At 38.9% G+C, this 18,493-nt stretch overlaps 1 protein-coding gene across 1 annotated transcript in view; it reads right to left on the bottom strand.

Annotated features, from left to right (window-relative positions):
• Positions 1-18,082, bottom strand: part of LOC140930465 (ankyrin and armadillo repeat-containing protein-like) — a 24,892-nt gene extending 6,810 nt beyond the window's left edge. The window contains exons 1-7 of the mRNA XM_073380162.1: positions 15,538-18,082; positions 15,210-15,365; positions 11,570-11,851; positions 7,922-8,166; positions 5,911-6,060; positions 4,791-5,250; positions 3,268-3,508 (exon numbers count right to left, since the gene is read on the bottom strand). Of these exons, the coding sequence (XP_073236263.1) occupies positions 3,268-3,508; positions 4,791-5,250; positions 5,911-6,060; positions 7,922-8,166; positions 11,570-11,851; positions 15,210-15,365; positions 15,538-18,040 (4,037 nt within the window). The 5' untranslated portion in view covers positions 18,041-18,082. The remainder of the gene's footprint in view (positions 1-3,267; positions 3,509-4,790; positions 5,251-5,910; positions 6,061-7,921; positions 8,167-11,569; positions 11,852-15,209; positions 15,366-15,537) is intronic.
• Positions 18,083-18,493: the final 411 nt, after the last annotated feature.

Here is an 18,493-nt window from a genome sequence, read left to right as displayed (position 1 = left end):
GAGAGAATGTGCACGAACGGGACTCTGGTCCCATGCGAGGTGCCATCCCTACCCAATCCCACAACCCGTAAAGGTTGGCCACACCACCGGGCTCTACGACCCCTACTCTTTTCGAATAGTGATGTGGGTTCTTTTACGTCCCAAAAGAACAAATCAGTGAAAGTGCTGTGAGACGGGACCTACGGTTTTTTGTCCTTATCCGAGAAGACTAGAAAGTCTAACCATTTGCAGATGTCATTACAAAGGCAGCACTTTCTTCTCAGCTATTTAAAGACCCTGAGTGTTGGTCCGGCAGGGGTATGACCTGCGACCTGCCGCTAAGCAGACCGGCGCTCTCTCAACTGAGCTAACCAGGCGGTTATTTAGGGATATAACAGAATGAAATTCAGGCCAAATTTGATTGAATTTCTATTGTTTAATGGAAAATCGATTTTTGTATATTAAATGTAAAGAACGCTCAATTGACTGTGCAAGCGCATTAATATTTGTCTTATCCATCCAAAGGTCGTCCAGGAATGCTATTGGATTTCAAATAGGGTCATAAAAATGCTAATGTTAACTTTCAAGATGGTATTTAAATGAATTGGATGTTGGCGTTAATGAAAGTAAGAAACCCCAGGCAGGCAGGTGGGGTGGCTGCTTGGTCTGCAGTGGCTGACATGTGATTGCATATCTCAGCTCTGCTTTGCTTTGCTGATCTTTGCGGATCATTGCTTTTCATGGCCTGTAATATCTGCTGGGTTTTCTCGCTTCTGTCGTTCGTTTTCGAGTCTTCTCGTCCCTTAGTTTACCACGTGGATTTGTTGGGTTTTATCAGTCATATCTCTTTCTACGCGCAACAGTGGGGACGCTATGTTGCATTCACCCGCGACTGTGGCTTCGTCTGCTGGATCCTCAACTGGCTTGTCTACTGGGTTAACCCGTTTACGGCCCCGACAACCATATCATTTCCTCCGTCTCTGGTTCAGCAGATAGTGGATGCGGTGAAGGCTTCGTTAACGGGGGAAAAAGCGGCGGATCAACCTCCAGCGCCCAGCACTTTGGGTGAATTACTGTCCGTCCATCTACTGTGCAGGCTGCGCTATAGCTATATATTTTTCTCTTTTCTATGCCGAAAGACGCATACGAATGCCCAAAAGTGTTACTGGATGTTGATTACTGTAAAATGCAGAAATCGTAATTACTTTGGCGTGTCCCACGTAATAGTTTCCAGATCGGCAAACTTCAAAGAGATTTCCTTATTTGGTTTGCTTCAAAAGTGCAATTTAATTATTGGGACAAGACTGAGCACATAGCCAGGCGTAGACTGCCGGCAAACGCAGAGGTATCAACGGGAAGTAACCAGAGATACTGCGAATTGTGTTTGGTTATTGCAAGTGTTTTTGAAATCCTAAATGTGGGTCAAGAAATTGAACAAGATAAGTCAAGATAGTGTGACTGAAATTTAAAGCGATTTTAAAACATGTTGAAAAAGCAACACATGGATAATTTTCAGTTTGGAGGAGAATATAACCTTAACGTTAGGGTATTTTCCAACGACAAGTCGGTTATCTTTTCAGAGATTTGAAGGTAAATACTAGTATTTTCCAACAGTAAATGTGCACAACCAAGCTGGACAAGATACTGCGAAACTTTTTGATACCCCCGCAACGAATTCTACGAAACCTTCAGGACGGTAACAAGCAAACCCAAATTTGAGTTATTAATTAAAAAAAAAACAGCAAAGAATTGTCTGGTATTAAAGTTGGGCTTTCAATCACAGCAAATTCTTTGTTAGGATCGATTAAACGTGCTGACGTGGTCAATCTATTTTTAGTTCGGCTGAAGGTTAGCAAAGTAAACATGAAATGAAGCAAGTATATTTTGATTTCTACAGAAACCTTTATTAACAAGAGATAATTGATTTTTCAATCCGACAAGAGATTTTTTTAAACGGAAACGGCAAAAAAATGTCCTATTGTTGCTAAATGAAAGGTACCAGTAATTTCATCGATACACTTGCGCAGGGAAAGTTTCACACATGTTTACTTTTCTATGGAACTTGATACGTCTTACATGAGTATCAGATTTCAAGACAAACTTTTGCAGACATAAATATGAGACAAGGTTTTTTTTTTGCCTTGACGCCAAAATTTTTATTGATATTTTTCCCTGGGCTTTCAGAACGTACAATTTTTATTAGGCAATTTTCAAGTGCATCATTTTCTATGAAAGGAACTGCCCTCCAAACCCCCCGCTCTTTTGGTCCTCTGTTCGTGAGACTCATAAATTATTCATGAAGACAAAACAGAGGGAATCTCAACCCTGATGGTAAACTTTCCATGCTGGCAACGCAGTCTTAAAATTCAGTTACTCCAGGGCAGCTAGGACTTTCATCAATCAAAGGTGATCGTTTCAAACCCTTTTTTTGTCGGCCATACCCCTAATTTAACTTACTACTCTCAACAATTGACCATAACATTGACAATGATAAAAATAACAACAGCAATAATAATACAATGATAATAATTGAAATTAATAACACGTTCTCTCCACCGATACAAATATTACCAAAAAGATCCTTAAAACGATCCTAAACAGAAAGCTAACAAAAATTTAAAAATACCCTCCACGTTCCTAACCATCAAACTCTCTAACAAACCTTCATTTTAACAATACTATAGTGACACTATCCTTTTTTAACCACAACTATCTCGCTGCAACACCTAAAATCACTTTATCTTCCAACAAAACTATTTTATGCTACTTCATGTAAGTTCTACCACAAACCAATAAAAACGATTAATAAGCTACAGTCGTTATCATAGCGAACACGTCCAAAATATAACACTAATGCATTACTCAAACATCCCTGGCACACACACACACAGACACAAACAAAAATTAGAATACACGAAATTAAACCGCGCCTAAGTATACGCTCCCACAGCGTCTTGTTGAATATGATATGGATGCGCAAATGTTAAATGAATGAATTTTCGCACTATTGGTCGCCGTTTCACGCAAATGATTGCGTGTTTTTTCTCGCAATGAACAGCAAAAGGTGTATGTTGTAACAAAAAAATGGATGGATTCAAGTCGTGAACGGAAGAAAGAAAGGCGCTAAATATGCTTTTTTAGTAATTTGAAGACAAGGAAAAAATTCCTTTTATAATATCAATAGTGAAGCATTGTTAACGGCGCGACTTTCTTGTTTTGTCTTCTTCCCACGTTTTGTCAGTCCACAAAAGCATAAGAACACAGTTAAATAACAAACACGTGACTAACCTGGCAGATGGCAGCCCAACCAACTTGGTCTGCCTCCACTCATCCATGAATTCCATGGATATTTTACCGTTGCCAAGGTTACAGACAAGTGATTCTAGCAGTCCTGGGGTGTTTCTACATGCTTGCAACATCAACCGGGAAGCGGTTCGGTCAAATGAGAGGTACCCCAGGGCAACGGCAGCACTGCTTCGGACTTCCTCATTTGCAGAAGACAGGTTGGCGAGGAGAGCTTCCACGGAACCTGAAAGGAAAGAAAACACGAACACTCAGGATAGTCACTGCTATTGACAGCCACATTTTGAACACTCATCGCCTGCTGATCTTTAGCAGGAGATGGTATCGATTTAGCCTCCGTAGCTGGCGAAATTCTTGTGTCCGGGGTACTTTCTTGGCGGCGGAGCCGCGACGGAAAATCCCGCCTGCCACATTTCTTCTGAGTTTTGAATGCCCACTTTTGTCCGCTTGGTTGGAACCATTTGATTACCCAATCAGGAAGAGTGGTGTAATACGAAACTGACCTGCAAACGAACCAGGCCAAGCGTAACAATCATTGCAAGTAGTTCAGCATCCAGACAGGGTATTCTGCGGTTACTCCAAACTTGAGAAACTAAAACCTTTATTAAACGGTCATTTAGCCGCAATAAAAAGCCTTATGCTTCCAAAGGGTCAAAGAATTCCCTAAACTGCTTCAGAGGTCAAATTCTGCCAGAGACAAAAACCACAAGAAATCAATGCTGGAATGCACAGAAAACTCATCGGCCTCATGACCCCTCAATCGGCAAAGTTAACATTTGCTCATGTAAAACGAAGAATCGTCCACAGTATATTGCACCCGTTTTTCTAAGGTGCCAGTTTTAAATGATAAAGCGCCCTTTTGATGTTGAGTTCGGATGGATCAGGAAGTTTGCATTGCGTGACAAAAGGCAATATTGTCTGATCCGCTTTTGTTATATAGCCAATTCCCCGTAGTAAAACGAGAATAGTTTCAGTCCTTTCTGGAGGATAGTAGAAGACGTGTCTTAAATTTTGAGATCTATTCCCCTAAAAAAATGTCTTTCGAGGATTTCTTTCAAGCGCAAATCTTGTGGAGTGGAGTCTGCTTACTAGCTCAATTTTGTTTCACTTTCACGTGAACGCACTAATTTTCCCTTGGGAGATAGTAGAGATATCAATTATCATTTGATTGGCATTTCATCGCCTCTCAGCCAATTTGAAACTTCCGTACGCCTGGCTGCGGACTATTCAAAACACCCAAGAATTGTGGCAGGCGGGATTTCAAATTGACTTGTACCCACTCTTCTCACCGCCCAAACAATACAGCCCACGCACGCCAATCCCGCCAGCTAAGCAGGCTAGTATCAATTCTCCTTGCGCGACTATCAATAATACCACACTCACGTTTTGCATACTGCTCGGATCAACATAATCTTCAATTTACTTTTTGATAGATAAAAACAGTTTGAACGTTTCAAAACGTAGCACATGGTCACTTGGTATAAAAAAAGACTAGTAGCTTCGCCTACCTGCGGTGATAAGTGCCGCAGGAACACCAGCCCGCGTGTGACCGAGGCTAGCCGTCAAACTAGCAGCAAGAATTTGTGTACTGTCTTGTTCTGAACGTAACAACTGCACTAGTAATTCAACACCACGTGCAGTCAGATTCACTTGATCACTGTCTATCACTCGCGCTAAGACAATGATCTGAAAAGCCGCATGGGCTTGGTACAATTCGTTTTCAGACCCCAGAAACTCTTCAAATGATTGCAGTGCAATTCCACCAGCGTTCTTAATGGCGTATTGTTGAGAAGTGTTGTTGTAAGCAAACGTTGCGAGAGCCATTCCAGCCTTGTGCCGGACGGTCTCTTCTTTGTTTGCGAGGTGATGAAGAAGTTCGGTGACCCGGAATTTTGTTTGCTCTGCGAGAAGCTTTTGGGTTTGCGTGTTGTTCTGGACTATTTTACCAAGAGTGATGGCAACTTCCACCTGTAGCAACACAAGAGGAGAAGAAGAAGAAGAAGAATAGAAAAAGATTATCTTCTTATTAACTTCTTTTTTCAGATAAAATGTATACTGCATCAATATAGAATACCTTCAGTCAAAACTATGTTAAAACCTTTGAGTCCACTGATTAATTTAAGTGAATCCATTGATTAATTGAAGTCTTTCTAAGTAATCTGGGGAAAGTTTTTCGCCACTTATTAGAAGGCAAGCTTTAACGTTGAACATAATTTCGATGTTCGACGACGTATATCCTCAAATACTTGTTTTATTCACTTTGTGTGATGGATGAAACTGAAAAACGGCAACGGCGGCTACCTTGACTTTCACATCCGATGAGCAACCAGAAACGAACTTGGCAGTTTGCGGTTACAAGGGGGTTGTCTCTCTCTCGACTGAAGGACGTGAAACTTTCGACAGCGCCACACAGTTACAACATGATGGTGATTTTAGGATAAAATACGGCCTTAACAACGAAAAAGAAATAAAAGTACACCTTCATAAAAACAATTTGATGCAACGCAGTTCGACTAATGTTGTCGAGTACTCATAAACATCTCTTCGGAAACGCGCACGCACCTCTTAATAGAATATCTTTCTATTTTTTAGCTTTTAATGGAAGAGTTAGAAGATATAATAACAAACCTGAATTAACGGCTTCTTGGAGGAGCGTAGAAGATGAACAAGAGTAACAAGCGCTTCAGCGTTTGTTATTTCAATTTGTGTGGACTTGTTGGATTGATGTGCCACGCCAACACACAGAATACCAAGAACACGGATCACCATAAGCAGAACCTGATGATCAACAGACCAAATCATCATTATCACAAAATGCCCGAGAATAAAATAAATTCTCTGTTGGAGGGGTTAGTGATGCACACGTATGGGTGAGAAGTCTTTTCCAAGACTATAAATTGATTTATAATTTTCTCTTTTTGTTTTAAAATCAGTTAAGTATAAATTTCTGGATTTTCATAGGTTGAAGCTTGTTCGTTCTATTTTTTTTGGTCAGTTTAAGTAGTTTTAAGTATAAAAATGGACGCTTCGCTTTTAGCCTTGGCTAAATCTATATATCACTATATCAGTGAGAAATTTACATCATTGTAAAGACTAGGAAGGATTTGGACTCGTACAGTACCTTGCAACCGAAGCAGATGTAAGAGACAAACACATTTAAGGTGGCTCGATACAGTTTTTCCGGGTCAGATTAACCGTCCTTTTATATGACCTCTTAGTTTCAAGATTATTGATATATTGTGAGGCAGTAAAATAAGGGCTACAATTCGCTAATATTTTGTCAGAAATTTTGTGTTTACAAGTGAGAAATTATTTCATTCAAATACTTTCGTGAGTCTTCTCATCTAAAGCAAGTGAGCGAGCACAGTTTCGCTGTAAAGTGCTTCCCATCGCCGCGCCGAATCGCATGAATCCTTAAGTTTCTTTGTGAAAAGATCTCGGGAAAGTAAAGGCTATTCCAGCTGGAGGAAAATCTTCTTTTTGGTGGCCCTCAGGCATGCAACAACTCGATGCAAACCATATCGATCGACTCAATCGCTAAGACGAGCAGTCAAAACAAAACTCTCGAGGCCTAACTAGCCTCGCTTTCGCGCAATTAGACCCGGGCCGGCCGAGAGGTCCGCCATATTTGCATTCGGTGTATTATTCAGAGGAATTGTCTCCAAGTTTTATATTTTCGTGCACAACAATAGCTAGCATTTTTACATATGTCAAATGCAATGTTAGTTACTGCTGTTCACTTGAAAATGAAACTTGGAGACAATGGCCCTGAATAATAATAGGCTCTCACTTGTAAAGACAAAATTTCTTACAAAATATTAGCGAATTGTAATCCTTATTTTACTACCTTCCAATATATCAATAATCTTGAAACTAAGACGTCATATAAAAGGACGGTTAATCTGAAGATTCTTAAATTTTTTAGAAAATCTATCGAGCGGTTTAAAAATTATTCGCTGATTGTTAAAAGTAGACCAAAATGTTTATATTACCGCTAACAAGAGCGCCCCAATACACACTAATCAAATCCTTCTTTCTAGCAATCGGCTGGAGGCATCTCCATGATCTTTCACACACGCTTTCGAGAAGATTGAAACTACTATCAGGTGAAATTGCATGTCAAAAGCGCTTCGTTTAGTACAGATAACCGTCAAACATCAAGGTTGTCCAGTTTTTAACGTATTTCTAACCATAAAAGCTTCTTCACAAAATATCTCGATAACGCTCTTACAGATTTTGCTTAAACTTCACGAACATCGAGGCGGCTATTGGAGAAAAAAGCTCCAGTAAACGATTTAGGAAGAAGAGTTCCCAGTGCCGAGAAATACTACTGGAAGTAAATTAGGTAATGGCGTCATTTCGTAGCTATGACAACTCCGATGTCATTGCAACCCTGATCACAGCAAATTTATATCTTTATTTAATACAACTGTGGCGTCAATTTTTCCAAATCTTTGTTTATGGCGACGTAGTTTATGCTCAAACTTGGGAGGTACTGACCCTGAAAAAACTGTATCGAGCCACCTTAACGCAAAAAGAAGGATTTGAAAAATAAAAGATCTCCTAGACATCCTTCATAATGTTCGGGAAAAGTGTTGTATGAATATCCACTAAAATGTGTTGTAAGAATATCCACTACCTTTTCAGATGTTTTAGGAGATCTCAGGAGTCTTACAAGTGGCTGAACTCCACCTCCAGCAACTATCTTATCCTGGTTTTCGATGTTTTCCATAGTCAAAGCAATGATGGCCGTTCCCGCAATGTACTGCAATGTCTCTGATTTTAGCATAAGCATGTCAACAAGGATGTTAATGCCAATCATGCTGGCGATCCGTTGCTGTTGATGTCGAGTGACACCTGCTAGTGCCCATAAGGCACTGGCACCTAAAATAAAAAAGAAAAACACACAATATAGAGTCCTAAATTGTGACGTCATAAAATAATTAAATTTGTGAAATTACGGGATTTTTCGGGGTATTATGAAAGAACAATATCCAAAATCCCTACTTGCCAAAAATCAGCATTCCAGAATGGTCTTTGATATATTAGCCCAGTTATGCTCTGATGACTCCATACAAATCCTTCAAAGTTTTATATTCCCCCACAGCCCTGGAACGAGCACGATTTCGAGGATAAAGAGGGAATGAGGGTCAACTTCTTTGCAAAAACAAAAACAAACATAGGTAATTTGCCGCTGATACGCTGGAAAACGATAAAGATCTTTAAAATAGTAAGATTTCAAAGCTTAAACTTTACCAGTAAGCCAAAACGATATCTGTTCCAAACAACAAAATTGTGGAAAAAGCTGATCGAACTTAACAGAACAAAGGAAAAACGCGGCAAAGCCGAAAGAAGAAGTAAAATTCTTAAGCTTGAAAAGGGTAAAGTATGTTAAAATGACAATATTTTACTCCCTTTAATTATCTTATTTGTTAGTATTCTACTTCACTCCAGTGTATATCTGCAAAATGGAGTTTACATGGCTCAGTATATCGTCTATATAAAATTCTGTGTTTAAGTTCTTGTCGAGTGAAATGTGCGTACGTTTTTCTTTAGGTGACTCAATATTGTTGTAAATTATGATGTACGCTAAATGTAAATTATGTATAAATAAGCTCATGCTATTTTAGTCATCTTAGTTTAAACCGATTTAACGTCCTTACAGAGCAAGGAATTTATGCAGAGAGTCTGCCCCGTCGGTTTATTTTTTATCAAATACACAAGATTTTGTATTCGCTCCGTTAGAAAAAATGTCAACTAAAAAGAAGGTTTTAGTTTCATTTGCAGGCTTTCGACAAGTAAGTACACTCCAATGGAAGGTAGGTTTAAAGTAGTTTTAACCATCACTGAAAATAACATTAAAATGGCTTCAGGGTATAACCTTGTTTAAGGATTTGAAACCATCTTCGCATTTTTATTGCACTCACCCACCGACTACTACAGTCGACTCTCGATAACTCGAACCTTCAAGGGAAATCGAAAAAGGTTCGAGTTATCGGGAGCTCGAAGAAAATAGCCCGGAGTAAGGAAAAAAACAGTTTTTACTGCACAGTGAGCATTGTAATCACATTTAATTGTAGAAATATCAAGTGAAAATTAAAAGATACTTCTAGATTATAAATCAGAACGTAACATAACAAAACCTTGGTTAAATAGAGCATGCGTTTTACTGTTTTGAGAAGTAAAGCTGTTTCACGTTAGATTTGTGACAAACAACATCAGCCTCCTCTCGTAAACTATATGCCTACAATACGTCAATGGGAAATTCAAAATTCAATGTTTGGGACGCCAGTGGACTGTTTTTTCCCGACTTTTAAGGGCTCACAACATGGTTCGAGTTATCGAGGGTAAAATTATATTAGAAATGATCTGAGGGGAAACAAAAACTACTTCGAGCTAGCGGGAAGTTCGAGTTATCGAGCGTTCGAGTTACCGAGGGTAAAATTACAGTAAATGTATGACGGAAATCCAAGGGAAATCGACTTTGGTTCGAGTTAGCGCGAGGTTCGAGTTAACGAGGGTTCGAGTTATCGGGAGTCAACTGTATTTCGGCCAATTTCTGGTTCGGCTCGTTGATTTTCTTAGTGATGACGAGCTAATTTACCCTTTGCTGTTTGAAACAATGTAAGTAAGTTTAGAGACCTCCAAAACCGTTCAACGTTTCAAATTTTCCTTTTTTTCGGCAACTCAGCCGCAGTTTTCTCAGGTTTGCTTGTCTTTTTGGCGAGAAGTGACCCGCATTAGCCTCGCTTTCGCGCAAAAAAACACTTGTCCTAGGCCACCCGCGAATACGAAACTCGCCTATTTAGAAGGCTTTTTATGGAGTCATATGGGCAAAACGGGACTAGTGTCTCCGAGACAATTTGCTCTGGAATGCTAACTTGTGGCAAGTACGCCCTTTGGATGTTTTTCTTTCAAAATATCCCAACAAATCCCATAATTTCAAAAATTTAATTTATATGACCCCATTACTAGAACTTTATTATCAACACTGGCAAATATGTGTATGTACGCATTAAGGCACTTTTACTGTTTTTAAAAGGATTGTGAAAGCATCAATTAGAATCAAGCCTTCCCAAATCTATTCAAGAAAAATCTGATTATTTTTTCCTCCTTGTTTGAGGCCACAGGGCAACATTTTTAAACACCAAATTCACACCATGCTCTTGGACACCTTGCAGGGGCACCCATCGAGAATATAGTTCAAAACCACTTAAACATAGCATTGTTAAACGTATTTTAGTATTTAAACGGTAGATAAAGGCATATTTTTATCTCCGAAAAATTTTTCATTTGTTCGGATTTCCTAGCTGAAAGTCTAGTGATCCGAAAAAATGACTCCCAAAAATTCTAGGTGACCTTTTAAGGGTCAAAATCCGTGAAAAATGGGCAATTATACCATTTTTTTGTTGTTCGGAAATTCTAGGAGAGGCAGGCAAGCAAGAAATTTTACAACAAATGTTCCAAAAATTCTAGATATCAAATCGTCTTCCGAACAGATATTTTCCGAAAATTAGCGTTGGGTGCCCCTCCATTGTTCTTTAGCTACCAAGTATCAGTCATCTATGGACCTCTTGGTCAAACAGTAATTCTTTGACGCAAAATATTACAATGATCAAATGTTACATACTTTAAGTTATGATAATAAACATGCTGAACTAAATAGGTGTGTTTTAAGCTTTACTTTAAAAACATCAACAGATTTGGTGCAGCTGACATCAAATAGCAAAGAATTCCAGAGCCTTGGAGCAGCGCAAGTGAAGGATCTATCACCAAGTGCTGCTTTGAGACAAGACCTTGGCATTTAGAATCCCTATTGTGATTCAAGTGAAAATGCATTTGAATCCAAACAGGCATCACGAGATACATATGTAGGCCTTTTGCAACTAGTCATTCACATAGTACAATTACCACCATGCTGTAGAGCAAGAAATGCACTGGGACAAGACAAACAAAGGAATTCATTACCACTTATAATGACATTTTAAACCTTTTATTCATCTTGTTCCAGTGCTTCCCTCACTCTCCAACAAGGCAGTTTTGTACCCTGTGAATTACTGGCTGCAAAAAATGGCCTGTTACTTTCCACTGAGCATTAATAACCTTAATAATTTGAATGCAACTTTAGGTATCAAAATATTAAATCACTTATTGTTTCTTTATTTGCCAAAGCTAAGTAATTTTTACATGCATGAGTTTTGGTTACTGACATTATCTTCAGTTGTGAATTCTTTCAACAGTGTTTGACTATAGCTATTAGACTAATGACCTGGAGATTACAACATACCTTGTTCCTTCACTTCAATGGCCCACATTTTAAGAAGTCTTATCAGAGGACGTTGTGCATCAGCTGTGTCAATCTCTTTCTGTGCTTCAGGGTTATTTGAAGCAAGAGACTCCAGAGCACTTGCAGCCTTCACTTGGCATAACGTTTTGGTGCTCTTTGCTAATACCACCAACGGTTTGACAGCTCCTGTCGCTACAATCAAGTCTTGGTTTTCACGATGGTTCTTGGCTAAAGAGCTGAGGCAAGCGGCAGTATTGGCTTGCAGATTCTTTGATTTGGCACCTAGGATTTAACAGCCATGGGTATACCTTATTACAATCTGATGTTCCTCATGTAAAATTAAAACTAGCAACTTAAGATAAAATGACTTTTATTGACAAAAGGAATAATCATTGCCATAAAACTTTTCCAAGTTAACCCTTTAATAATAATAATAATAATAATAATAATAATAATAATAATAATAATAATACATTGGGTTTTATAGTGCACATGACAGTCAGTTAGAAAGTAAGATCCAAAATTTAAATAGACAAAAATAGCAGCTTCAATTTAAAAATGCACAATAAAATATTACAATGATCAAATGTTACATACTTTAAGTTATGATAATAAACATGCTGAACTAAATAGGTGTGTTTTAAGCTTTACTTTAAAAACATCAACAGATTTGGTGCATCTGACATCAAATAGCAAAGAATTCCAGAGCCTTGGAGCAGCGCAAGTGAAGGACCTATCACCGAGTGCTGCTTTGCATATGAAACTGGGATAACTAAGTAAAAGATTCTCATTTGAGATCCTGAGATTATATCTTGATGGAGGCCTAAGAGAAATAAGAGATGATAAAAAAGATGGAGCTAAAACATGAAGAATCTTAAAAGTAATCAAAAAAATTTTGAACTCTAATCTACATTTAATTGGTAACCAGTGCAACTCCATTATAAGGCCAGGAATTATGTGAAAAAATTTGTGTTCATTAAAAATGCAAAAGCATTTGCGTTGTACGTGCTGTAGCTTATGTAGTGACGAATAAAGCAGGCCATACAATAAGCTGTTGTAGTAGTCAAGACAACTGGATATGAAAACATGAATAAGTGTCTCGGTTGATTTTTGTGAGAGATAATTCCTGATGTGTTGTATGTTGTAGAAATGGAAAAAGGAAGAACCGCAGGCTAGATCTTTGTATTATGCTTTCACTTGGACAGCCTAGAATCAAACCAGAAACTTAGATTCCTTGCAGTGGGAACAGGATGAATGTCAGAGCTACCCACGCAGATACTCATGATGTCCACCTTTTCCAGCTGTTCTGGTGTGCCAATAATGAGAAATTCAGTTTTGTCGTCATTCAATTTAAGATTGTCATTCAACATCCACAAACATCTGATATGCAATTTTCCATTCTTTTTAAGGCTGAAAACCGGTCTGACAGATAAGATTAGGGCTAAACGAAATGAAAACCTGTGTAATATCTGAGAGTGCATAACAATGAACTTCAGGCAGATGGGTTTTAACAATCTCAAAAAGCTTACTCGTATACAGCATAAACAGAACTAATCAGAGAATATGTCATCGCTCAATACTTGCTGAGATCTTCAAGACAAATATGACTTAAACCAAAAGAGAACTTTCCCTTGGATACAAAATGAAAACTGGAGCTTGATGCAATAGAGTATCATAATCACGGTATCAAAAGGGGCGCTCAAGTCTAGTAGTAGAAGCAAAGTAACACATTGATTGTTCGTATTAAGAAGAATGTCACTTGTGACTCTCAACAAAGATGTCTCTGTGCAGTGATTGGGATGATATGCTGATTGTGATGCTGGAAGCAGATCATTGCTAAACAGATAATGTTGTAGTTGCTTAGCAACTGCAGTCCCTACAAGTTTTAAAACATACACAAAATTACTCACAGGACTGTAATTTTTAAAGAGGAGATCTAAACCATCTTTCTTTAACTATGCCCATACCAAAGCATGCTTCCAAGCACAAGAAAAGTATGCAGAATCAAGAGAAAGGTTATTATTCTAGTGATCGGAGGCAGTAGCACATTAAGGCATTCAACAACAAGTTTGGTTGGGATGTGGGATCAAGAGGACAAGGTGTCTTTGATAATAATGTAATGAGGCCATATACTTCAGATTTGGAGAGAAGGTTGAATTCAGAAAAAGTGGAATTGGTAATGGTACCATTGGTATCGCTGAAATAATGGCATTTTTTTTTTTGGTAAACGATGCACCAAAATTGTTAGCTAGTTGATGATCATCGGCAGATAAAGGTAGGCTAGCAGATCTTGATATATTCAAAAGTGATTTGCTTGCATCGAATAATCTCCTTTGGTTCACACTGTTCACATTAACAAAGTTTGTGTAGTAATCACAGTGAGCCTTGTTCATAAGAAAGGTTAGATAATTCCTTGCAGAACGAAAACCTAATAAATTGGTGTGTGATCTGGAGGTTCTCCATATCTTTTCAGCTTTCCTCCATTGTTCTTAACCTTGTTTAAGGATTTGAAACCATCTTCGCATTTTTATTGCACTCACCCACCGACTACTACAGTCGACTCTCGATAACTCGAACCTTCAAGGGAAATTGAAAAAGGTTCGAGTTATCGGGAGTTCGAGTTATCGGGAGCTCGAAGAAAATAGCCCAGAGTAAGGAAAAAAACAGTTTTTACTGCACAGTGAGCATTGTAATCACATTTAATTGTAGAAATATCAAGTGAAAATTAAAAGATACTTCTAGATTATAAATCAGAACGTAACATAACAAAACCTTGGTTAAATAGAGCATGCGTTTTACTGTTTTGAGAAGTAAAGCTGTTTCACGTTAGATTTGTGACAAACAACATCATTGTTCATAAGAAAGGTTAGATAATTCCTTGCAGAACGAAAACCTAATAAATTGGTGTGTGATCTGGAGGTTCTCCATATCTTTTCAGCTTTCCTCCATTGTTCTTTAGCTACCAAGTATCAGTCATCCATGGACCTCTTGGTCAAACAGTAATTCTCTGACGTATAACAGGAGCATGACGATCAAGTAGAGAGCAAAGAGTATTATCGAATAGTGAACACAGCTGATCAGGATAGTCAGTATTACTCACACAGATATCGCTAGTACTTATTTCATTTATAAATACTCCACATACAAATTCTCCAGACTGATTTCCATACATTTACTCAAAGCATTAGATGAGAAAATTTGTTGGAAGATTAAAGCAGTTTTTCCTTGCATGATCTTTAACTAATCTCTTGATAATGATAGTCCTGAGAAAATTGCTGTGGGCCACTCTTGGGACTTAAAGGAATAATGTGATGATCAATTGATCAATTCACAACTGCAACATTCCCCAGGAACCCCTCACGCATCTTTTGAAACCTTTTAAAACAGGCCTGTTTAAATTGCCATTACATTACTTCAATGCAATGGGTTTGTTTGTGGGGAAGGGGGATGTTCAAGTTTCGAATTGATAATTGGGTGCAAAACTTGTATAAAAAAATCTATACTTCTCTTTCTCATAATCTAAGTTACAACTTGAAGAAGTTGTCCTGATATTTCAGCCAAAAATTGTTACCAGAGATTTACCAGGAAATGAGAGCCAGTAAAAAAAACTATTTTTAACTTAAGTTTTAATATAACTTACTTAAAAGTTCAGTGAGAATAGCAACAGCACCAATCTGAGCCACAGCTGTCTGGTTGCTATGGTTACCATCACACAAAACCCTGAGTGCATTGACACAGTTGACCAACACATGCTCAAGCTTGGAGTCCAACAATCTTACCAGTGGCTCTATTCCTCCTAAAGGGACAAAATGTTTTTCAGGCATAAAATATTAATGCATGGGAACTAAAAAAATGGCAAGAGGGTACGACTATATTCTTAACACCCCTGTACTGCTCAAAAACAGAAACAAAGTATTCAAAAGTATTCAAAAAGGTAACTTAATAAAGCTGAATATTGCCCACAGTACCTTCTTCTGCAATCTTTTCCTGATTCACATCCAAACAAGCCAAGTCACCAAGTATAACTGCTGCACGGGAATGGATCATAGGTACTGGTGAATCTAACAAGCTGACAACTACAGGAGTGGCATTTGCTTTTGATACTTCAGCTCTTACTTCACCATGACTGCCAATGTTGCACAAAACAGATGCTGCAAGTGATTGAAGCTCAACATTCTCAAGTCTGAGTAGATCTACAAGCGCAGGGACTCCTCCTGCAAGTAGGATAGATTTCCAGTTGTTTTCTGCAGCAAGGGACAAAACTTCAAGACATCTGACTGCACTGTGCTTTCTCTTGGTGTCATCTGACTTCAACATACCAACTAACAGATCCCAGACAGGAACTTCACTATTGTTCCAACTGATGAAGTACTCTAGTGTATTGGTGTGAAAATGAAGAGCAGCAAGGTGAACTGCTCCATTTCCTTCCTTATCTACTGATGTGTACTGTGAACCAAGTTCAATTAGACACTTGACTGCATCAAGAGCACCACTGGAGGCTGCTAAAAGAATTGGTGTTGATTCCAAGGCATCTTTTGACTTAAGCTCGAGTAATTTGGGTTCATGGTGTATCAAATGCAAAAGGCAATCAACATGGTTAAAAAAGGCAGCATAATGAACCGACACCCATCCCTGACTGTCATACATCATAACATCAGCTTTGTATGTGACCAGGCAAATCAAGCTGTCTAGTGCACCACATCTTGCTGCCAGGTGAAGTGGACTTACACCTTGGGATGAAATGTTGTTATAGCGTCGAACATTTACATCAAATCCCATCACCACCAGCATTGTAATAATCTGAGGCCTGTTAAATATGGCGGCATGATGGATAAGTGACAGACCTGATGAATCTTGCGTTGTTAGACGGGATGGTGGCAATCTCCTTGTCATGGTGTGAAAAATCGAAACAAGGCCCCTCTGTGCACTAGCTTGGAGCCCAGCAGGGATCTGCTTGAGTTTGACTGTTCTTTGGTAACCGTACCTCTTCTTAAACTGTTCATGAATTTGTAACTCATGCACAGGAAGCCTTTTAGGTTTCAATTTCATGATTTCATCATAATGAGCATGTATCCATAAAGGGTGTTTTGGTGACACTGGGTAATATGTCTCAAGATGAATGTTCAGGACAAAATAACTCTTGCTTTCGATTTCAACTGCTGTCATGGGATAACTCTCCAACATGACAGTGTCAGAACTCATGATTTTGTTGCAAGCTTCAGAGGCTATGTATTCCAGGTTTTCCCGCTCTGTTACAATTTCTGAGGGGATCTTTTGAGCAGGGGTAGTTTTGCGTTCAATTGAAATTCCTCCATGAAGATGAAAGTATTTCTCTGAATGATCAAAATGCTTGCACTTAAACTCTGGTCGTAAGATGAGTGGTGGGAACTCACGTTCAGTTTTACACTCCTCAAATGTAAATGCAGGAAGGAGTTTGTTAATGTCTGGAACTTTACAACGCTTTTTGATTGCAATCAGAAAAGGCACCATGAAGCTTATAAACTTGAGGAGACAAAGCTGTCGTTTCACTTCTGGCTTTAATGGTAGAGTTTTCCTGATAAACTCCTGATGGACACCCAGCCTTCGCTGTAGCTTTACATAACCAGGAAGATCAATTTTGTCTGATCTCACAACGCTTGAGATGTGATAATTAGCGTCAATCATGAACATGTTTTGGTGTTGATTGACAGAATTTTGAAACAAAGTTAATTTCAATGCTAGTTCATCAACATGCTTCAGGAAGTGCCTCCTTTCCTCAATAGCAACTGGATCATCCTTATTTTCCAAAGGCAAGGCCTCATAAGCCGCAGTAAGCTCGGGATCTTTAGCAAGGTCTGAGATACCCGCCTCTGTCCACACAAGCTGTAAACTACGTCGTGTTTCAGGTTCTCCAGTTGTTGTGTTTAAATTCACAGCTTGCCTCCATCGTTCTGCGAATTTTGTTCTTTTATCCTTTGGAAAGTAAGCCCCGTGCCATAAACTTTTCATCATGTAATCTACATCGGAAAGTATCTGGCCAATTCTTGTATCGAAGTAAGCGGGGGGAATCTGGCAAGACGTACTGCAGTCATAATTAGCTTCCAAACTGATCGAGGGAGTTTGATTCAAAATGTAGATCCCGATAACCAGTTCACGAACAATTTGATGCATTTCTCGCAACTCTAAGGGCTCGATACCTTCCTCCTCTGGGATTAAAAGCAAACAGTTGTTGAAATCACTGGGAATTTGAATCCCAGCAATCAGTCCTCGCGGAGGTTCTACAGAAATCCGTGTGTCTTCGGTCGAAAGTAGCCAGTCACTAGAGGTGTAAGCAAGAGTCTCTTGAAGTTCGTAGCGTTCAATCTTGTCAAAATACGTTGCAGCAGCCCTTGATGCAGTCATGGACGCCATCACATCGGACGAACTCGAGGTTCTGCGATCTCGGCGACCAGACGTTACGCTCGAGCTGCCGCCGGTCATGGAAGATGTCATTTTAGAACTTGTAAGAAGGTATAACTATAAACATAGACGTTAGCTGAAATAAATTAGGGGATGTAACACTTCTAGAACATAACAAGTCGACTGTAGGAAAAGCTGTTTCCGAGCAGGATTTCTAAGGATTTGCATATCTTCAACACTGTAAAACCGAAACGGTTTCCGCAACGACCGTAATGTTCAAACAGTAAAAAGCTCAATTTGATTGATGTCGAAAAGTCTAAAGGTCCTCCAGGCACAACACATGATTTCTCCTGACAACCAAAACAAACAGAAGCTAATTCGAATGAGCCAATATTAATTATTGATTTTGAACATTCACCTGTCTATCAAATATTTTCCACAAAGGTCTGCATAACATTCATCGTTACATTTTTGATTTGCATTTTGTCCTGGCAACCCAAAAGCTGTCAGCGACATCACACCATGTCACACGTACAGTAATGAGGA

Source organism: Porites lutea, chromosome 3, assembly GCF_958299795.1.
Source record: "Porites lutea chromosome 3, jaPorLute2.1, whole genome shotgun sequence".
NCBI classification, from domain to species: domain Eukaryota; kingdom Metazoa; phylum Cnidaria; class Anthozoa; order Scleractinia; family Poritidae; genus Porites; species Porites lutea.
The sequence above is the reverse complement of the archived record's forward strand: the minus strand, read 5'-3'. Positions and strand labels throughout refer to the sequence as shown.